The sequence below is a fragment of the Onychomys torridus genome, chromosome 23, assembly GCF_903995425.1.
Source record: "Onychomys torridus chromosome 23, mOncTor1.1, whole genome shotgun sequence".
NCBI classification, from domain to species: domain Eukaryota; kingdom Metazoa; phylum Chordata; class Mammalia; order Rodentia; family Cricetidae; genus Onychomys; species Onychomys torridus.
This window is the reverse complement of record NC_050465.1, coordinates 6,934,233-6,949,520: the sequence shown is the minus strand read 5'-3', so window position 1 is coordinate 6,949,520 and position 15,288 is coordinate 6,934,233. Positions and strand designations below refer to the sequence as shown.

General features: G+C 43.6%; 1 protein-coding gene across 3 annotated transcripts in view; it reads right to left on the bottom strand.

Moving 5' to 3' along the window:
- Window positions 1-15,288, bottom strand: part of Ube2f (ubiquitin conjugating enzyme E2 F (putative)) — a 49,854-nt gene that overhangs the window by 26,034 nt on the left and 8,532 nt on the right. For 2 of the 3 annotated variants that reach the window (XM_036173614.1, XM_036173616.1), the window contains exons 2-3: window positions 12,886-13,019; window positions 1,420-1,449 (exon numbers count right to left, since the gene is read on the bottom strand). In XM_036173614.1, the coding sequence (XP_036029507.1) occupies window positions 1,420-1,449; window positions 12,886-13,003 (148 nt within the window). In that variant the 5' untranslated portion in view covers window positions 13,004-13,019. The remainder of the gene's footprint in view (window positions 1-1,419; window positions 1,450-12,885; window positions 13,020-15,288) is intronic. The other variant, XM_036173615.1, reaches the window with a different exon arrangement.

Sequence of the window (15,288 nt, the reverse complement as noted above, 5' to 3'; positions counted from 1 at the left end):
AGTGGTAGAGCGCTTGCCTAGCAAGCACAAGGCCCAGGGTTCAGGCCTCAGCTAAAAAAAATAAATAAATAATTGTTCAGCCTGTCCAGGTGGTGTACACCTTTGATCCCAGGAGGCAGAGACAAGCAGAGCTCTGATTTTCTAGGCCAGCCTGGTTTACAGAGAAAGTCAGGCTAGCCAGGGATACACAAAACAAAGACCTTATTTATTTATTTGTTTGTTTATCCATTCATTCATTCATTCATTCATTCATTCATTTATTTTGGGGGTTTTCGAGACAGGGTTTCTCTGTGTAGCTTTGTGCCTTTCCTGGACCTCGCTCTGTAGACTAGGCTGTCCTTGAACTCACAAAGATCTGCCTGCCTCTGCCTCTGCCTCTGCCTCCCGAGTGCTGGGATTGAAGGCATGTGCTGTGCGCCACCGCCACCACCACTCAGCATTAAAACCCTTTAACAAGCAACCTATCTGTGCTCTCACAAACTAATTTCACAACCACCCAAGGGTTGCACACCACCGTTATCTTTCCAACTTTAGGTGTTGGTGGGAATGAGGCTTCTCCAAGAAATATGAGATGGGACTTGACATCAAAATCCAAGTCCTCTGCAATATTCACACAAACAGAAAAAACTCACACACAACATAGGTTACCCATATTAGCAGGTATCCTTAGAATTACTTTTAAACCAAATAACACAATAAAAAGTTTTAACAAAAAAAACAGTAAAATGATCAAAGCCTTCAGACTTTCATAGACATTTGAAATGTAAAAGATCTGAGAGAAGATTAGTGATAGAAAAATAGAATCTGACATGTTATCCAAGTACATTTCTGAACGACTACACAGCCAGGCCCATGTGTCAGCAGGAAAGACCAAGCAAGCAAGGGAGCTGTCTGGGGGGTGAATGGCCAGGAAGCTGCCTTTCCTCAAACACAAAAACAGTTACCAGTAAACCCCTGCTGAACTAAATGGGAGCGCACTCCCTAAGAAGCAGGGCTGTGTGCTCCTGACTTACATTCCTTCCCACTCAGGGAGAAGGAGGAACGGACGGCAACTGACCAAACGTGCCTCCGTGGCACTGAGACAGTGTTCTACAGGTGCTATTAAGAAGGACCAAAGAACCTCTTTTTGTTGTTTTTTGAGACAAGGACCCTCTACATCCTGAAATTCACTATGTTGACCTGTCTGGCCTCGAACTCAGAGATCGGCCTGCCTCTGTCTCCCAAGTGCTGGGATTAAAGGCGTGTGTCACTGTGCCAGCTAGAACCTCATTTTATTAGATATTGCAAAAAATTCTTCTGGCACAAAATTAAAATTCATTCCCAACATACACAGTAGGCTTTTAGCTACTCAGTTATTAAAACAAGTTTTCTTCATGTCATTACTATATAGTACTAATTTGACCAGCGTGCTATACTTACAGGGTAAATTAGCTTCAAGTTCTGCAACCTCTGTAGAAATAAAGAGACTGTGGTTAATAGTAATCTTCATATTATCAGTTTTAAATTAGCAATTTCTTTTAGGATTACAGAAGAAAAGAAGTAAGCTAGATGAACTGAAACCTGGTCTAAAATTAGTATTTTAAGCAATTTAGTTTTCTCATATACAAAGTGACATGCAGAATACCAATAAATGCATCAAAAATTTTTTAATAAGAATGAAAGTCATGTCACATAAATACAGCAATTGCCTACAGGTAAGCAGTGACTCCAGTGTTTTTAAAAAGTGACTCCTTCCAAGCAATAGATCCACTTTTTTCAAACTATGATTATATGTCTCTTCAAGTCACCTCCTCATAACTTACATTTCTTGACCTCAGTCCTCTCCCGTGGGACCGCAGACCATTCAGTTCACATCTTCAGGAACTTACTGGTGCGTAGGCCAGTAAGCATCCTTCCACAGGTCAAAACTGCAGCCCCCTCCCCAGCACCTTGCTATCAAAGGAGCTGAGGCCTCACTCTCTCCACCTGGCCGACAGCAGAGGCCTGCTCTCACCACTGTTCCACAGAACACAAGAAGAGAAGAAGCAGAGCCGTCAGAGCTGCTTACAGAGACATGCTACCCAGAGAAGGCCAGAGCCCCACAGCAAACACTAACCGTTACAACTCATGCTGGGTATGGTGGTGCACACCTTTAATCCCAGCAGAGGCAGGCAGATCTGAGTTCGAGGTCATCTGAATTTGAGGTCAGCCAGGACTGTTACACAGAGAAACCCCGTCTCAAAAACCCAAAAATAAACAAATACTTTTTAAAAGCCCTAATAAATAAAATCAAAGAACACAAGATCAACACACAAAAAAACTAAACTGTTACATTAATAATGGAGTATTTAAAAAAAAAAAAAAGCAGCTATGTCAGGTGTGGTGATATGCACCTGTAATACAAGCTCTCTAGAAATTCAAGGCTACCCAGTAGTTCCAGAACCATACCCTGTCCTTAGAAAATAAAAATAAAAAAGTGTATGAATACAGGAGGGAAGGAGAGGGAAAGGAGGAGAGAGAAGAGAGGGCTGGAGGTAACTCAGAGGTAGAATGTTATATATTCTAGGTTCAGTTTTCAACACTGGACAGAAAGACAGAGAGAAATTGAAAAAGCAATCCCATTTACCAAAATTATTATTCAGGACTAAATTTAATTAGAGATGAAAGGTCTGTATTCTCAAATTGTAAAATACTGTGTGCAGAAACTAAAGACCAACCAAATGGTACCCACCATCCAATGAAGTTCACAGACACTGTGTAATCCCCATCACAGTTTCAGTGGTATTCTCCCCAGAACCTCTAGAACCATATGAAGACCCAAAGAATCTTGAGAATGAACAACAAAGTTAATACTGCTCTTTCTGACTTCAAATTCTGTTACACAGAGGCCAACAGAACACTGGGGGAGGCTAGAGCCAACCTAATAAGCATGTACAGTCAACTAACATGCCAGAGCACCAAGACAACAGGGGGAAATGAGGGGCTCTTTTGGAGACAACTAGGTGTCCTCACACAAACTATCCAAATGAGTAAAGGCTTAAACATATGGGGTGGTAATAAAGGAAGTTCCCCAACCTGGCTTTAGCAATGACTTCTTTGTTGTAATTTTTTAAAGCTCAAACAAGAAAAGCAAAAATTAAACAGTGGTACTACATTAAGCTAAAACACTAAAGCACAGCAAAGAAAAGGTAGCCTATGCAGACAGGCTGAGAGGAAATGTCTGCAAATCATGTAGCTAAAAAGGACTTAATGTAAAAAATATATATATATATATATATATGGAGTACACACAATAGAAAAGAATAAAGAATAAAAATTAGGCAGAGGACCTGAACAGACATTTCTCCAAAGAGATAAAAATGGCCACCAGTTTTACGAAATATACAAGCAGTCACTATACATCAAAAACAAGACCATGACATCTTTCTTGTTGGCTACTACTAGAAAGATAAGAGGTAGCAACTCGACATTCTAAAAATAGAGGGAAAAACAAAATTACCACATGACCTAGCAACCCATCTGAATATATACTTAAAATAAATGAATCAGTACCTTTTAGGAGTGGTTCTCAACCTGTGCAATCAGGTATTTACATTACCATTCATAACTAGCAAAATTAGTTATGAAGTAGCAATGGAAATAATGTTATGTTTGGGGGTCACCAAAACATGAGAAATTGTACTAAAGGGTCACAGCATTAGGAAGGTTGAGACCACTCTGTTAGAGGGACAAACACTACCATGCTCAGTGCAGTTATTTTTCATGGTAGCCAAGATACGGAATCAGTCCAAGAATTTACTGAATAATGAAGAAACTATGGGATGTGTAAGGAACACTACTCAGCATCAGCAAAGACGATCCTGCCATTTGTGAAAATGTGGATGGACCAAAGACCAAAGACTTGCTAAGTGAAACAAGCCAACAGAGAAGAAACAAACTGTTGAATACAAAGAAACAGAATAATGGTGACAAGGGAGGAGAGCAATAGCAAAGGGTACAAAGTTAGGGTTAGGTAGGAGTAAGTCCAGGAGCTAATGTGACTGCACAGGAAATGGATATACAAATTCATTTGATTAGTAATTGCTTTACTACATATACACCATGTAGGTTTGTAAAATCATAATTAACCACAAGGAAAATATTATTAGGAGGGGGCACAGGACATGACACCCTGGCAATAAGCAGGCCAGTAAAGCTGCTTGTGCCTTGGACAGAAAGTAGTGTGGTCTAGATCTTTGGCTGAGTAAATTCTGAGACTGGAGACAGGCAGGAAGTCTCCAAGCTACTTTGAAGAATACATACAGTTTTAGTCCCACACAGATGGGGTAAAAGCACATTCCAAGCAGGTAGAAGGCAGACAATATAAGTGCTGGCAAAGCAACAGTCCACATGACAGCAAAGCCATGGGGAATGAGGCAGAAAAATAGGAACAGGAACATGAAAGAGCCCAAGGAGCTTCCTCAACACAAGTTCTGAAATTCTGCCTCAAGGGAACAACAGTACAAAGAAGGGCAGAGGAAAGGGCAAGTGACCTCTGCATTGGGCAGCAAGCACCAGGTGAAAGCAGGGAAGAAGCCAGTGATCACCATGGATCAGACCTGTCTGCTGGCAAGTAAAATGGCGGAAATTCAAGAGGAAAAATGGAGAGCAGAGCAGGAAAGGGAAGACAAGTACCTGGCCAAAAGGCCCAGCATCAAGATGAGCCCTTCAGGAGAAAGTGGGAAAGGCACGCTGAATGCTAGGACATGAGTGGGAATTCAAGCCGAGGCTCAGGGTATGGAGACCCTTAGGTTTACAGGTGTTAGCAGTGTGTATGAGATGACAGAGCCTTTGGCTGGAGACTGGTAGCCTATCTGGTGCCTCTTCTTTAGTGTTCAGCAATCCAGATCAGACAGATAGCCAGCAAAGGTGATGGGGCAGGAGGAGCTGGTGCCAGAGTCAGTGTGCTCCTACAGTGGTACTCTCATGCTGAGAAAAAGGATATATAAAATCCACAGGTCAAGGGCTGAAGAGGAGGACTGGCAGGTCAATCCTCTGCTGGGGCTGGGAAGGCAACAAGTTCCATCAATGACCACAAGCCTTGAGTCCACCCTTTTGGAAGTCACAGGCACTTTTAAAAAATACTTAAGGACTGGGTATGGTGGCTCATGCTACAGCGCCAGCACTCAGGATGCTAAGGCAGAAGGACCCTGAACTTGGAAGTCAGCCTGGGTTTTACAGCGAGACCCTTTCTCAAACAAAAATAAATCTGTGGAAGGTGCACAGCCACTATGTTTCTGACTGCAGTGACCTTGGAGTTGTCCTTGTCAAATGCTGCTCTTCCCTTTCTGGGGGAGACTGGCAGAGAGCTAAGACCACAGATGAGTCATTTACAGTCATCATTTTTAAGTACTACCCATGAAACTAAACTGTTTTTTGAGGCAAACACTACCATATTTTATTCTGACATCCAGATTCACCTAGTGACAACTGGAACCCTGCCCACTGGGTATGAATTTCAAATCAAACAGATAATGACCAGCCGAAGCAAAAGGCTCAAGAGGCTAGTCCAGTGCCACAGGATGAAGAAGTGAGATCTGGGACCGTGCACAGGCAAGATTATAGGGCACAGTATGGGCGGGAGGATTGGAAGGAACTGGGCAGATGTTGTGACCAATGTTCCACTTCTCTTCTGGAAATGGTGTGGGTGTATTGGAGATTAAAGACCCTCATTACAGGCAGGTGTGGTGGCATATACCTTTTATCCTAGCACTCAGGAAGCAGAGGCAAGCAATCTCTAAATTCAATGTCAGCCTGGTCTATAGAGTGAGTTCCAGGACAGCCAGGGCTTCACATAGAAACCCTGTCTCAAAAACCAAAAAGAAGAAGAGGTGGAGGGGGGAGGGGGAGGCCCACTGGAGAGATAGCTCAACAGGTAAGAGTACTGGCTGTTTTTCCAGAGGATCTAGCTTCAATTTTCAGCACCCACATGGCAGCTCACAACTGTCTGTGTTAACTCTAGCTCCAGGGCCTCCAACACCCCTAACCTAGACATACATGCAGCCAACATCAATGCATATATAAAATAAAAAAATAAACAAATCATTAAAAAAATAAAGACCTTCATCACCTCAGTACTTAGGGAGTGTTTTGCTAATGTGATTCTACTCAATAGCTTTATTTAAAAAATTATCATGTTTAGTCACACTGTGTAAAGGATTTACTGATTTTTCAGTAATTTGAGTTCTGTATATTATCCCCACAATCCAGTAGCTACAGGGATTCTAAAACCCTGGATGCCCCATCCTCAATCACTCCAATATCATTAAAAATCCTAATTAGGGCCGGGCAGTGGTGACGCACGCCTCTAATCCCAGCACTCGGGAGGCAGAGGCAGGTGCATCTCTCTGAGTCTGAGGACAGCCTGGGCTACCAAGTGAGTTCCAGGAAAGGTACAAAGCTACACAGAGAAACCTTGTCTTGAAAAACAAAACAAAACAAACTAACAAAAATCCTAAGTAGGCCCAGGCACCTAAGTTTGTGTTGTTCTCTAACTTTTGGTCTGTGTGGCCTGTTAGAACAAAAATATCTTACACGTAGGTGGTTTGTAAACAGACACTTGTTTTTATAATTCTGAAGGATGGCTGGCACCAGCAGCTTCTGAATCTGGTGAGGCCCAGGGCCCTCATATATAGCAAATTCTTGCTGTGTGTTCAAATGGTAGGAGAGGCAAGGAAACTATCTAGGACCTCCTTTGATTAGTACTGATTCCATTCGTGGCAACTCCACCCTCACAAATTACCTCCTAATTAATACCACCCAAGTGTTAAGATTTGAACATACAAATCTGGAGGACATGCCATTCAGACTGCTTCAGACCACTACCTGTGAAAATATGATCTAATGCCATATATATATACATATATATAAACTTAATTTTAAAAGTTCTAATTCTGCATGATGCCAATGAATTTAAGGTTTTGCTTGTATTCGTCATGTCCAGTGTACTCGCCCAAGAAAGGCAGGGTGCTGAGGGGAGGCCCAAGCACAGCCTGCTGACCACACAGGAATCCTCTGCTCACCTGACAGAGCAGGCGTGGGAATAGAGTCCTTGGGACATGGAATTTCAATAAAGATGCTTGGCACTTTGTCTAGCCCAGTGCAGACTATAAAACATCCCGTCAAATCTGCACAGTACTTTCACAAGTTAACACCTCTTTTGCTAGGTGGCTTAGCATTTCTGGGAGGCACCTGGCACCTTGTGTAACTCAGTGGCTGCATAACTTCCTTCTAAGAAATTAAATTAGTTTCCTTTCTATGTAAGGATCACACCAGAATCCACTGGAAGTGTGAATATAACCAAAGTCCACACAGTTCTCACAATGGCTCCCACACCTCACGCACTCACCACCTCTTGCTTTAGGCAGCTCCTAACACTGGGCTCCAGCTGTGTCCTCCAGATCTGCTACCCTTCTGCATACCCTTCATGGTGGGAGCCACACAGCCTGCCCCAGCCCTACTCTGTGCCCTAGGCTGGGCACAAATGTTTGGCAAATGCAGGGCTTTGTAAACACGCTTGCCTTACATGGTGGCAGGGCCCCTGTGTAGTGGATAGCCATCCCAGTATTGGCCTGGAAGTTCCAACCCCCATTGAGGCTTCGGTAATGGTCATGCCCACAAGGCAGGGCGGAGGAGGAAGCGGAAGACCAAGGATCAAGAGGAAGTCTCTCTCTTGGTGCCGGGACCCTGGACACTGGAGGTAGACCGAGCAGAGTTCTCCAGAGAACACCGCCGGACTGCGCCATACCTTTGCCAGACCCTGCAACCTACCCCTTCATTTGTAAGTTACCCCACAAAATAAACCTCCCTTTTAACTACGTGGAGTGGCCTTAATAATTTCACCAATACCCCTGCTGTGAATATATTGAGATATTGAGACCTTCTCTCCTCATGTGGCCTGTGACCAAGGAGGAATCCCAAAGGTACTGTGGCCTAAACCCGTGTCCCTTCTCCCTTCATACACTGACACTCTTTGCTCTAATAAAGTGACACTTGGAGGCCATTAGGTAGTCATAGCAGAGCTCCCACATGAGGTCAGTGTCCTCAGGAGAAAACCGTCTTCCTTTCAGGCACCTCCTTTCTTCTCTGTTTGGTGAGGACACATGCAGACAGCATCTGTTTATAAACCAAGACCACCTCACTAGGACTTGATCTTGGACATCAAATCAGCTTCTAGAACTGTAAGAAATGTGTGGCTTACATTACTGCTGTGGATGATTGATTGGTAAATAAAACAGATTGGCCAGTAGCCAGGCAAGAAGTATAGGTGGGACTAACAGAGAGGAGAATTGGGAGAACAGGAAGGCAAAAGGGGACACTGCCAGTGGCCACCGGGACAAGGAAGATGTAAGATACCGGTAAGCCATGAGTCACATGGTGTAGAGACCTGCATGCAGCCGCGCCTTAAAGATGGCACCAGCTTCCGCCCTCCGTCTTCCCGATGGTGAGTGCTCTCTGTGATAAACAACTCCTTAATTGGCTAAGGCTGAGAATCTGGCTTGCTTCCGCGTACCTGGACCTATTGGTAGTGCCCACGTGGCATATGAGGGTTGGCTACCCAGTGATTACTTAAGGCTGTGAGCGGGTTTCCCTGGGGTCAGAAGTCAGAAGATTGTTCAAGGTTCCTGAATAAACTGCAGAAAGAAGAGCCTGGTGTCGCGTCTTCCTTGCTGGTCGAGGCGGTGGCGACAACGTGGCAAAGTATAGATTAATAGAAATGGGCTGTGTATAAGAGTAAGAGCTAGACAATGGTAGGCCTGAGCTAATGGCCAAGCAGTTTAAATAATAGAATCATCTGTGTGTTTATTTTATAAGTGGGCTGTCGGACTAACGGTTTGGTGGGGGCTGGAGAGAAGGTCTCCAGCTACACGTTACCCAATCTGTAGCAGACTAAGCTAAGATAAATGGCCAGTCCAGTCAGAGATGCACATGGTTCTTAGCAGAACTGAGGTCCTACTTCAGACATCAGTACAGGAGCAGAGCCCTTCATTCCCAGGCCATGGGCCTCAGCACTGATAGAGCTAACTCACTCACCCAGAGTGCTCTAGTGCCACTCTAAATGCACACCGCAACCTTGAGAAAGCAGTTTCCTCTAACAAAGGCCTAGCATTGCTACAAATACAGCCCTGGACTTCATACCCGCTACTTCTGACATGAGCACAGAAAATAACAAGTTGGCTGCCTATCTATGGCTTCCATGGGCCCTCCTGCCCCTTTCTGCTGCCCCCTTCTGCCCCTGGATAGCGGTTATCCAGGTTCCCTAAACAGCCTCACTGGTGGTTAACCTTCAACAGAACACACAAGGCGGTGTGCTCAGATGGCTGTGTGTGCTCAGATGGCTGCCCTCCTACTTGACTGTTAGCAGGACTCCTTGTTAGGCTACCCCTCAGATTCATATGCTGTCAAATGCTGTGACAGCCTTGGCAATGTGGAAAGCTGTACCCTGGGAGTCTAGCACTCAGAACAGACTTGGGGGACCTCTCTCACCTTCAGGAGCCACATTAGCACAGGGGCATGTGGCAGCTCTGGTAGATTGTGAGGGCCCAACCACCCATGGACACATTATTCTTCACTCTAAGGACCCTGGCTGGGCTCAAGGACACGAGTGGACACCAGCCAGTAAGTTCACCAGTAAGGGGCAGAGCCCCATGAACCCCTCCCCTATCTATATATAAAAGTACCTATTTTTGGCCTGTTAGTGTCTACAGTCTTTCCCTTGGCTCTTTGGGATGCCAGTGTAGAGGACAGTCTTCTGTGATACGCTGTCCAGATGCCCTCTCACTGGGGCTGTGGACACATGGCCTGTTCTAGGACTACCACCATAGGCAGCAATACACCTTCTAAGACAGCTCCCACCTGACTAAAAGCAAAGCAGGAAGGCCTGAGCCTTTTGCCAGATTGGTGACAGCTTTAAGAACTGAGAATGGGACATTCTCCTCCAAGTGTGACCATCCCTCAACATGCTTTCTTCACCTCCCTCTACTGTACAGGCTCAAGATACTTTTTAGTTGCCCTGCATGACAAGCTCCTGCCTCCCCCTTTAGGAATGCAGTCTGCAGTATTAAGTTCTATACATAATCAGTTTCCTAGAACTTGTCTACACTCAATGAAAGACATCTTCACAGGAGCCCACTTTATGACCTAGGACAATAATCTCAAGTAGAGCAATCTTGCTAACTCAGACTCTTTCAAAGTCCCTAAAGGATTTTTGTCTGGAATTACTTTTTAACATGACCACGCTGAAGCTATCTGAAAACTCCCAGATGAGTCCCTAGGGAGAGATGGGCAGAGACTCTGTCAAAGCTTTTTTCTGTTAACTTGTATCTCTCTCTGCTCTTTGAACTGGATGATTGAAATCTGTCTCCTAGAGCCTGCCTCACCCCTGAGATGTGAGTCTGACCATCCTGCTGCAACTACTGCGAGCGTCTTCTTCAGGTGGAAAAGGAAGCACCTTCCTTGCTATTACCCCCAAAGTGCTTGCTATGGTTTGTGGTGCCCAAAATTCCTATAACAACCTAACCCCCAATGTGGTGGTATTAAGAGGTGGTATCCTGCAGTGATTAAGTTGTGAGGGCTTTGTTCACAAGAATGGTTTAGTGCCATTTAAACTCGTCTCTTCCTTCCAAAGGGACCAGTGTCTCCTAGGATACAGCAACCTGGTTGCATCTTGAAAGCAGAGTAGAGTTCTCACCAGAGAACCCAGGACCTGGTACATGTAAGGCAAGTGGCTTTATCACTAAGCCCAATCCTGCTTTCTTAACCTTAGCCTCCCAGACTCCAGATCATGAGAAAGATGCTCCTATTGTTTTCAAGAAACATAAAATTTTGTGTCAGCAGTACAATTAGGGCCTGATCCTGTCACTGTTTGTTGCAACATGAGTGTGTGGATTCACGTGGATCTGTGGAAAGAAGACTCAGAGGCATCTCAAGAATGAATCTAGCCTTTCATGGCTGCAGGGGGGTCCAACCTTGAAGGACTGAAGCACTTTTCCTTCGCCCAGGGCATTTTTATTTTCTCTCTGTTTACAGTTTAGCCAGTTAATTTCCATATGCTCAAAACAACCTGAAAGGAGCTCCCTAAGATACAATGACAAGTGCAATTCCTCAGATTTCTCAGGTACCATGGTTTTCTGGGTTTCCTGAACCAAGTTTTGCATAGGCTTTGTAACCTTAGGAGACTCTCAGACAAGAATCACATAGGCTAGAGAAACAAAAGGTATTGGTTAAACAAAGAATGGACTAGCACTAGGTGCTATGCTCTGGAGCCAGGCCAGGTGTGGCTCAGCAGGAATGCTGCCACAGATCCCCCTTTTCATTTAAAAAAAAAAAAAAATCAATTATCTTGTAGGTTATGCAGCCTTACAGCAAATATAGCCTTTAAAAAAAAAATCTTGCTGTGGATATCGCTCTGTACAAATAAAATGCTGTTTGGCCAGTGGCTAGGCAGGAAGTATAGGTGGGACAAGAGAGAAGAGGATTCTGGGAAGTAGAAGGCTGGAGAGAGACACCGCCAGCCACCGCCATGAAAAGCAACATGTAAAGACACTGGTAAGCCACGAGCCATGTGGCAAAGTATAGACTAACAGAAATGGGTTAATTTAAGATAGAAGAAGTAGATAACAAGAAGCCTGCCACGGCCATACAGTTTCTAAACAATGTAAGTTTCTGTGTGCTTTCTTGGTTGGGTCTGAGTGACTGTGGGACTGGCAGGTGAGAGAGAAGTTTTCCTTTTTTTCATTTATTTTATGTGCACTGGTGTGAAAGTGCCAGATCCCCTGGAATTGGAGTTACTGACAGGTGTGAGCCATCATGTGGTTGCTGGGAATTGAACCCAGGTCCTCTGGAAGAGCAACCAGTGCTTTTAACTGCTGAGCTGTCTCTCCAGCCCCCAAAACGCATTTTAAAGCCAATAAAGTTACTATTTCTAGAACAAGAGCAACCCCTGCTAGGGTAAGAAGTCTACTGAAGTGACTCGTAGGATTGAATGAGACTATTATATCTGCTAGATTTTTCATAATATCTGTTCCTGTCGTATCAGGTAACTGTTTTGTAAAAATTTTTTAAAATTTCTTTTTGTAAATCAAAAACCATTTGAGAAGAATTAGGGTAACCCAACAAATGCATCTTAACCTTTTCTCAATCCCATACTTGTTTTCATTAAATCTTAAGGGTGTGATACAATAACAAGAAACATTCCAATCGAATTTTAATTTTATCTGCTCCTTCAAAAATTTTAACTGATCCTCTAATAATGTAACAGCTTGCCTTAATTTAGCTAATTCATTTACTATCTCATTATCAATTTTATTTTGTTCAGTCCAAATTTTTTTTGAATGTCTATGCTAGTCTCTAATGAATTTAGTGGTTTGGATTTCTTTATGAAGCGCCATTCCAGCGGTTGTTGCTGTAGCTGTCAATGCAATAACTCCCATAATAACTACAATCATCAGTCCAACCGTACGACGTGTTCTTATTCTATCCACAACACAGCATAGCAGAGCCAACAAAGACTATTCCTGGTGCATCACACCACAGTTCTAATACCATCATCTCCTTGCTATCACAATCCCATCCTTTGCCTGGTGTAAATCATTCCACTGTAAGGGACTATCACATTTCATTCTATTTTTATTTTTTTGAAACAGGGTCTCTCCATGTCACTCTGGCTGGCCTTGAACTCAGAGATCTACCATCCTCTTCCTACAGAGTCCTGGAATTAAAGGTATGCATAGCTAATAATCATCCGTTAAAATCATTTCAAAGATGTATTTCCATTCAACAGGCTTCTTTACATCCATCTCCAAAGAGCATCTGGCAAGCTTTATTTTGTTACAGGGTATAAAGACAGCTTCCATGGAGGACGATTACCTTTAACAAGCAGCTTGTCTCTCACAGAAACCCTCCGAGTAGAGTCCGATGTGGAGGCTGATGTCCGGGATCCCTTGAGACCGTCATCCCGCTTCAGCTTGCTTGCCAGCGTCAGCATTACTGCCGCCTTTCTTCTGGAAGACAGGCAAGAGTGGTAAGGATCGGGATCCAGACAACCACTACACAGGAAAATATATAGGTGTTTTCACTTCAGAGTTTCTACACACAGTAACAAAACTGGACTCCTTCGCAATGGATCTGAATAAGCCACGTGACGTTTTTGTAAATTTAGGGGAGCCACACGTTTCATATTCACCAGGCACAGAGTGGGTGCTAGTTCAATCACAGATTAGCCCCATCCACCCCCAAACTTCCCAAGCAGCACTCATGCGCTACCCACACTTGTTTCAAATGAAGTAACTGTCCCTGCAGCAATGGGATCCAGGTGTGACCTGGGAGCAGAAGTCTCTAGGGCAGAAGAGACATCTGATGCTTTGCTTTCCTTCTCCCTTCAAGGAAAGTGTACAGAGCCTTCAAAGGACTGTTGCATTTACTGATGTGCAGTGTCAACACCAAGAGCCAATGATAATACCCCAGACTGGACTGTCTCCACTAGCTACTTCCAGCCCCTATGAGTTTCAGGTTTCCTGCTGCAAACTCCCTGGGAAGGACAGCAAAACCCAAAGGCAGGTGAGGTAATGCTCCCAACTGCCTGAATAAAGGATGAAAAACTGCCACCCACTCCTGAAGCCTTCAATTGTTTATTCTAAAAGCAGCATTAGAGCAACACAATTATTGGGCAGAATGCTGTGGGATGTTCTGTATGTTAAATGTGTTGCTTTGGTTGGTTAATAAATAAAACACTGATTGGCCAGTAGCCAGGCAAGAAGTATAGGCAGGACAAGGAGAGAGGAAAATTCAGCTGAGTCAGAGAGACACTGCCAGCCGCCATGATGAGAAGCAACATGTTAAGATACTGGTAAGCCACGAGCTATGTGACAACTTATAGATTAATAGAAATGAGTTGATTTAAGATATAAGGGTTGGGGATTTAGCTCAGTGGTAGAGCGCTTGCCTAGCAAGTGCAAGGCCCTGGGTTTAATCCTCAGCTAAAAAAAAAAAAAAAAAAGAAAGAAAGATATAAGAACAGTTAACAAGAAGTCTGAGCCATTAGGCCAGTTTAAATAATATAAGCGTCTGTGTGTTTATTGTATAAGTGGGGGGCTGTGGGACCATGGGGGCTTGGTGGGCCCTGGAGAGAAACTCTCCAGCTACAAATGGCTCCCAACGTGGGGCAAGAGTTTCCACCTAAAACCTAAAAAAGATTCTAAAATGGAGCTAAAAACAGCTTCCTAGTTGTCTCTCTCAAGTTAGCGACAGCCTGCAGGTTTTGAGCTACTATGGGAGGTTCCTGGCATGTGCATTTGACCAGCAATATGGCGGGAATAAGGAGTCTACAAGTGGCACATTATGCTGCTGCGTGGTGGATTTAGCCTTTGCTAGTATTTATTTAAAAAAGGGGGGGGGGTTTCTAGGCTACACGCTGCTTTGACAGAAACATAAAACCACTGTTTCTAAGAGTTGATGGCTCCCAAAGCTGGCGGTGGCCCAGAGCTGATGGTAAACATACCACCGCCATGTTGGGAAGCTGAGGAGGTGGGCGGAGCCACCAGCCAAAGCTGCTATTTTAGCCCTAATGCTACAGTTTAAAACAATAGATTCACAATATGATAGATTCAGATGAAACAAGACTTTAAATACTTTACAATGTGTGTAAAAATATACATAGGCTTAAAAAAAAGAAAAAATTAGTTATATAAAAAAATAGTTTTTAAAAATAAAAGTCTTTAAAGAGACAATAAAGGTAATATAAAAAATAAGCCACATAAAGATGGATATTACACAGAGAATCTGGATTGTGTTGTCTTTGGGATTCTTAACTACAAAAAAAATTTGATTATAAAAGCTGTTAAGTTAAACCAATATGTATATTTTAAAGGTACCTTGACTTCAAAATTTGGATGTAAGGATATGTTGCTTTGGAAAGGAGGTTCTGCTTTTGTCTCCACAGAAAACCAGAGGCTATGGATTTGTTCCAGATTAAGATACATCAAGTTTGACCAGCCAAGACATCCAGGAAGGTCTCCGATGACACCATGGCCCAGATGATCCAACATCCAGAATGGTTTCAAGGCAACTGGCTCAGACAATACAGCTTCATGGACTACTTTGTAATCCTAAAATTTTCTTTGTGTCCCCATAAAATACAGCTCCCCACTCCAGCAAGAAGTAGGTAAAAAAAAAAAAAAAACTATACCCAAATTCCCAAATATACCAAGCTGGCTTTGGAGATGAAATTGGCCTACTTCTTCTCTAAACATATTACTTTAAAAAAAAAAAAAA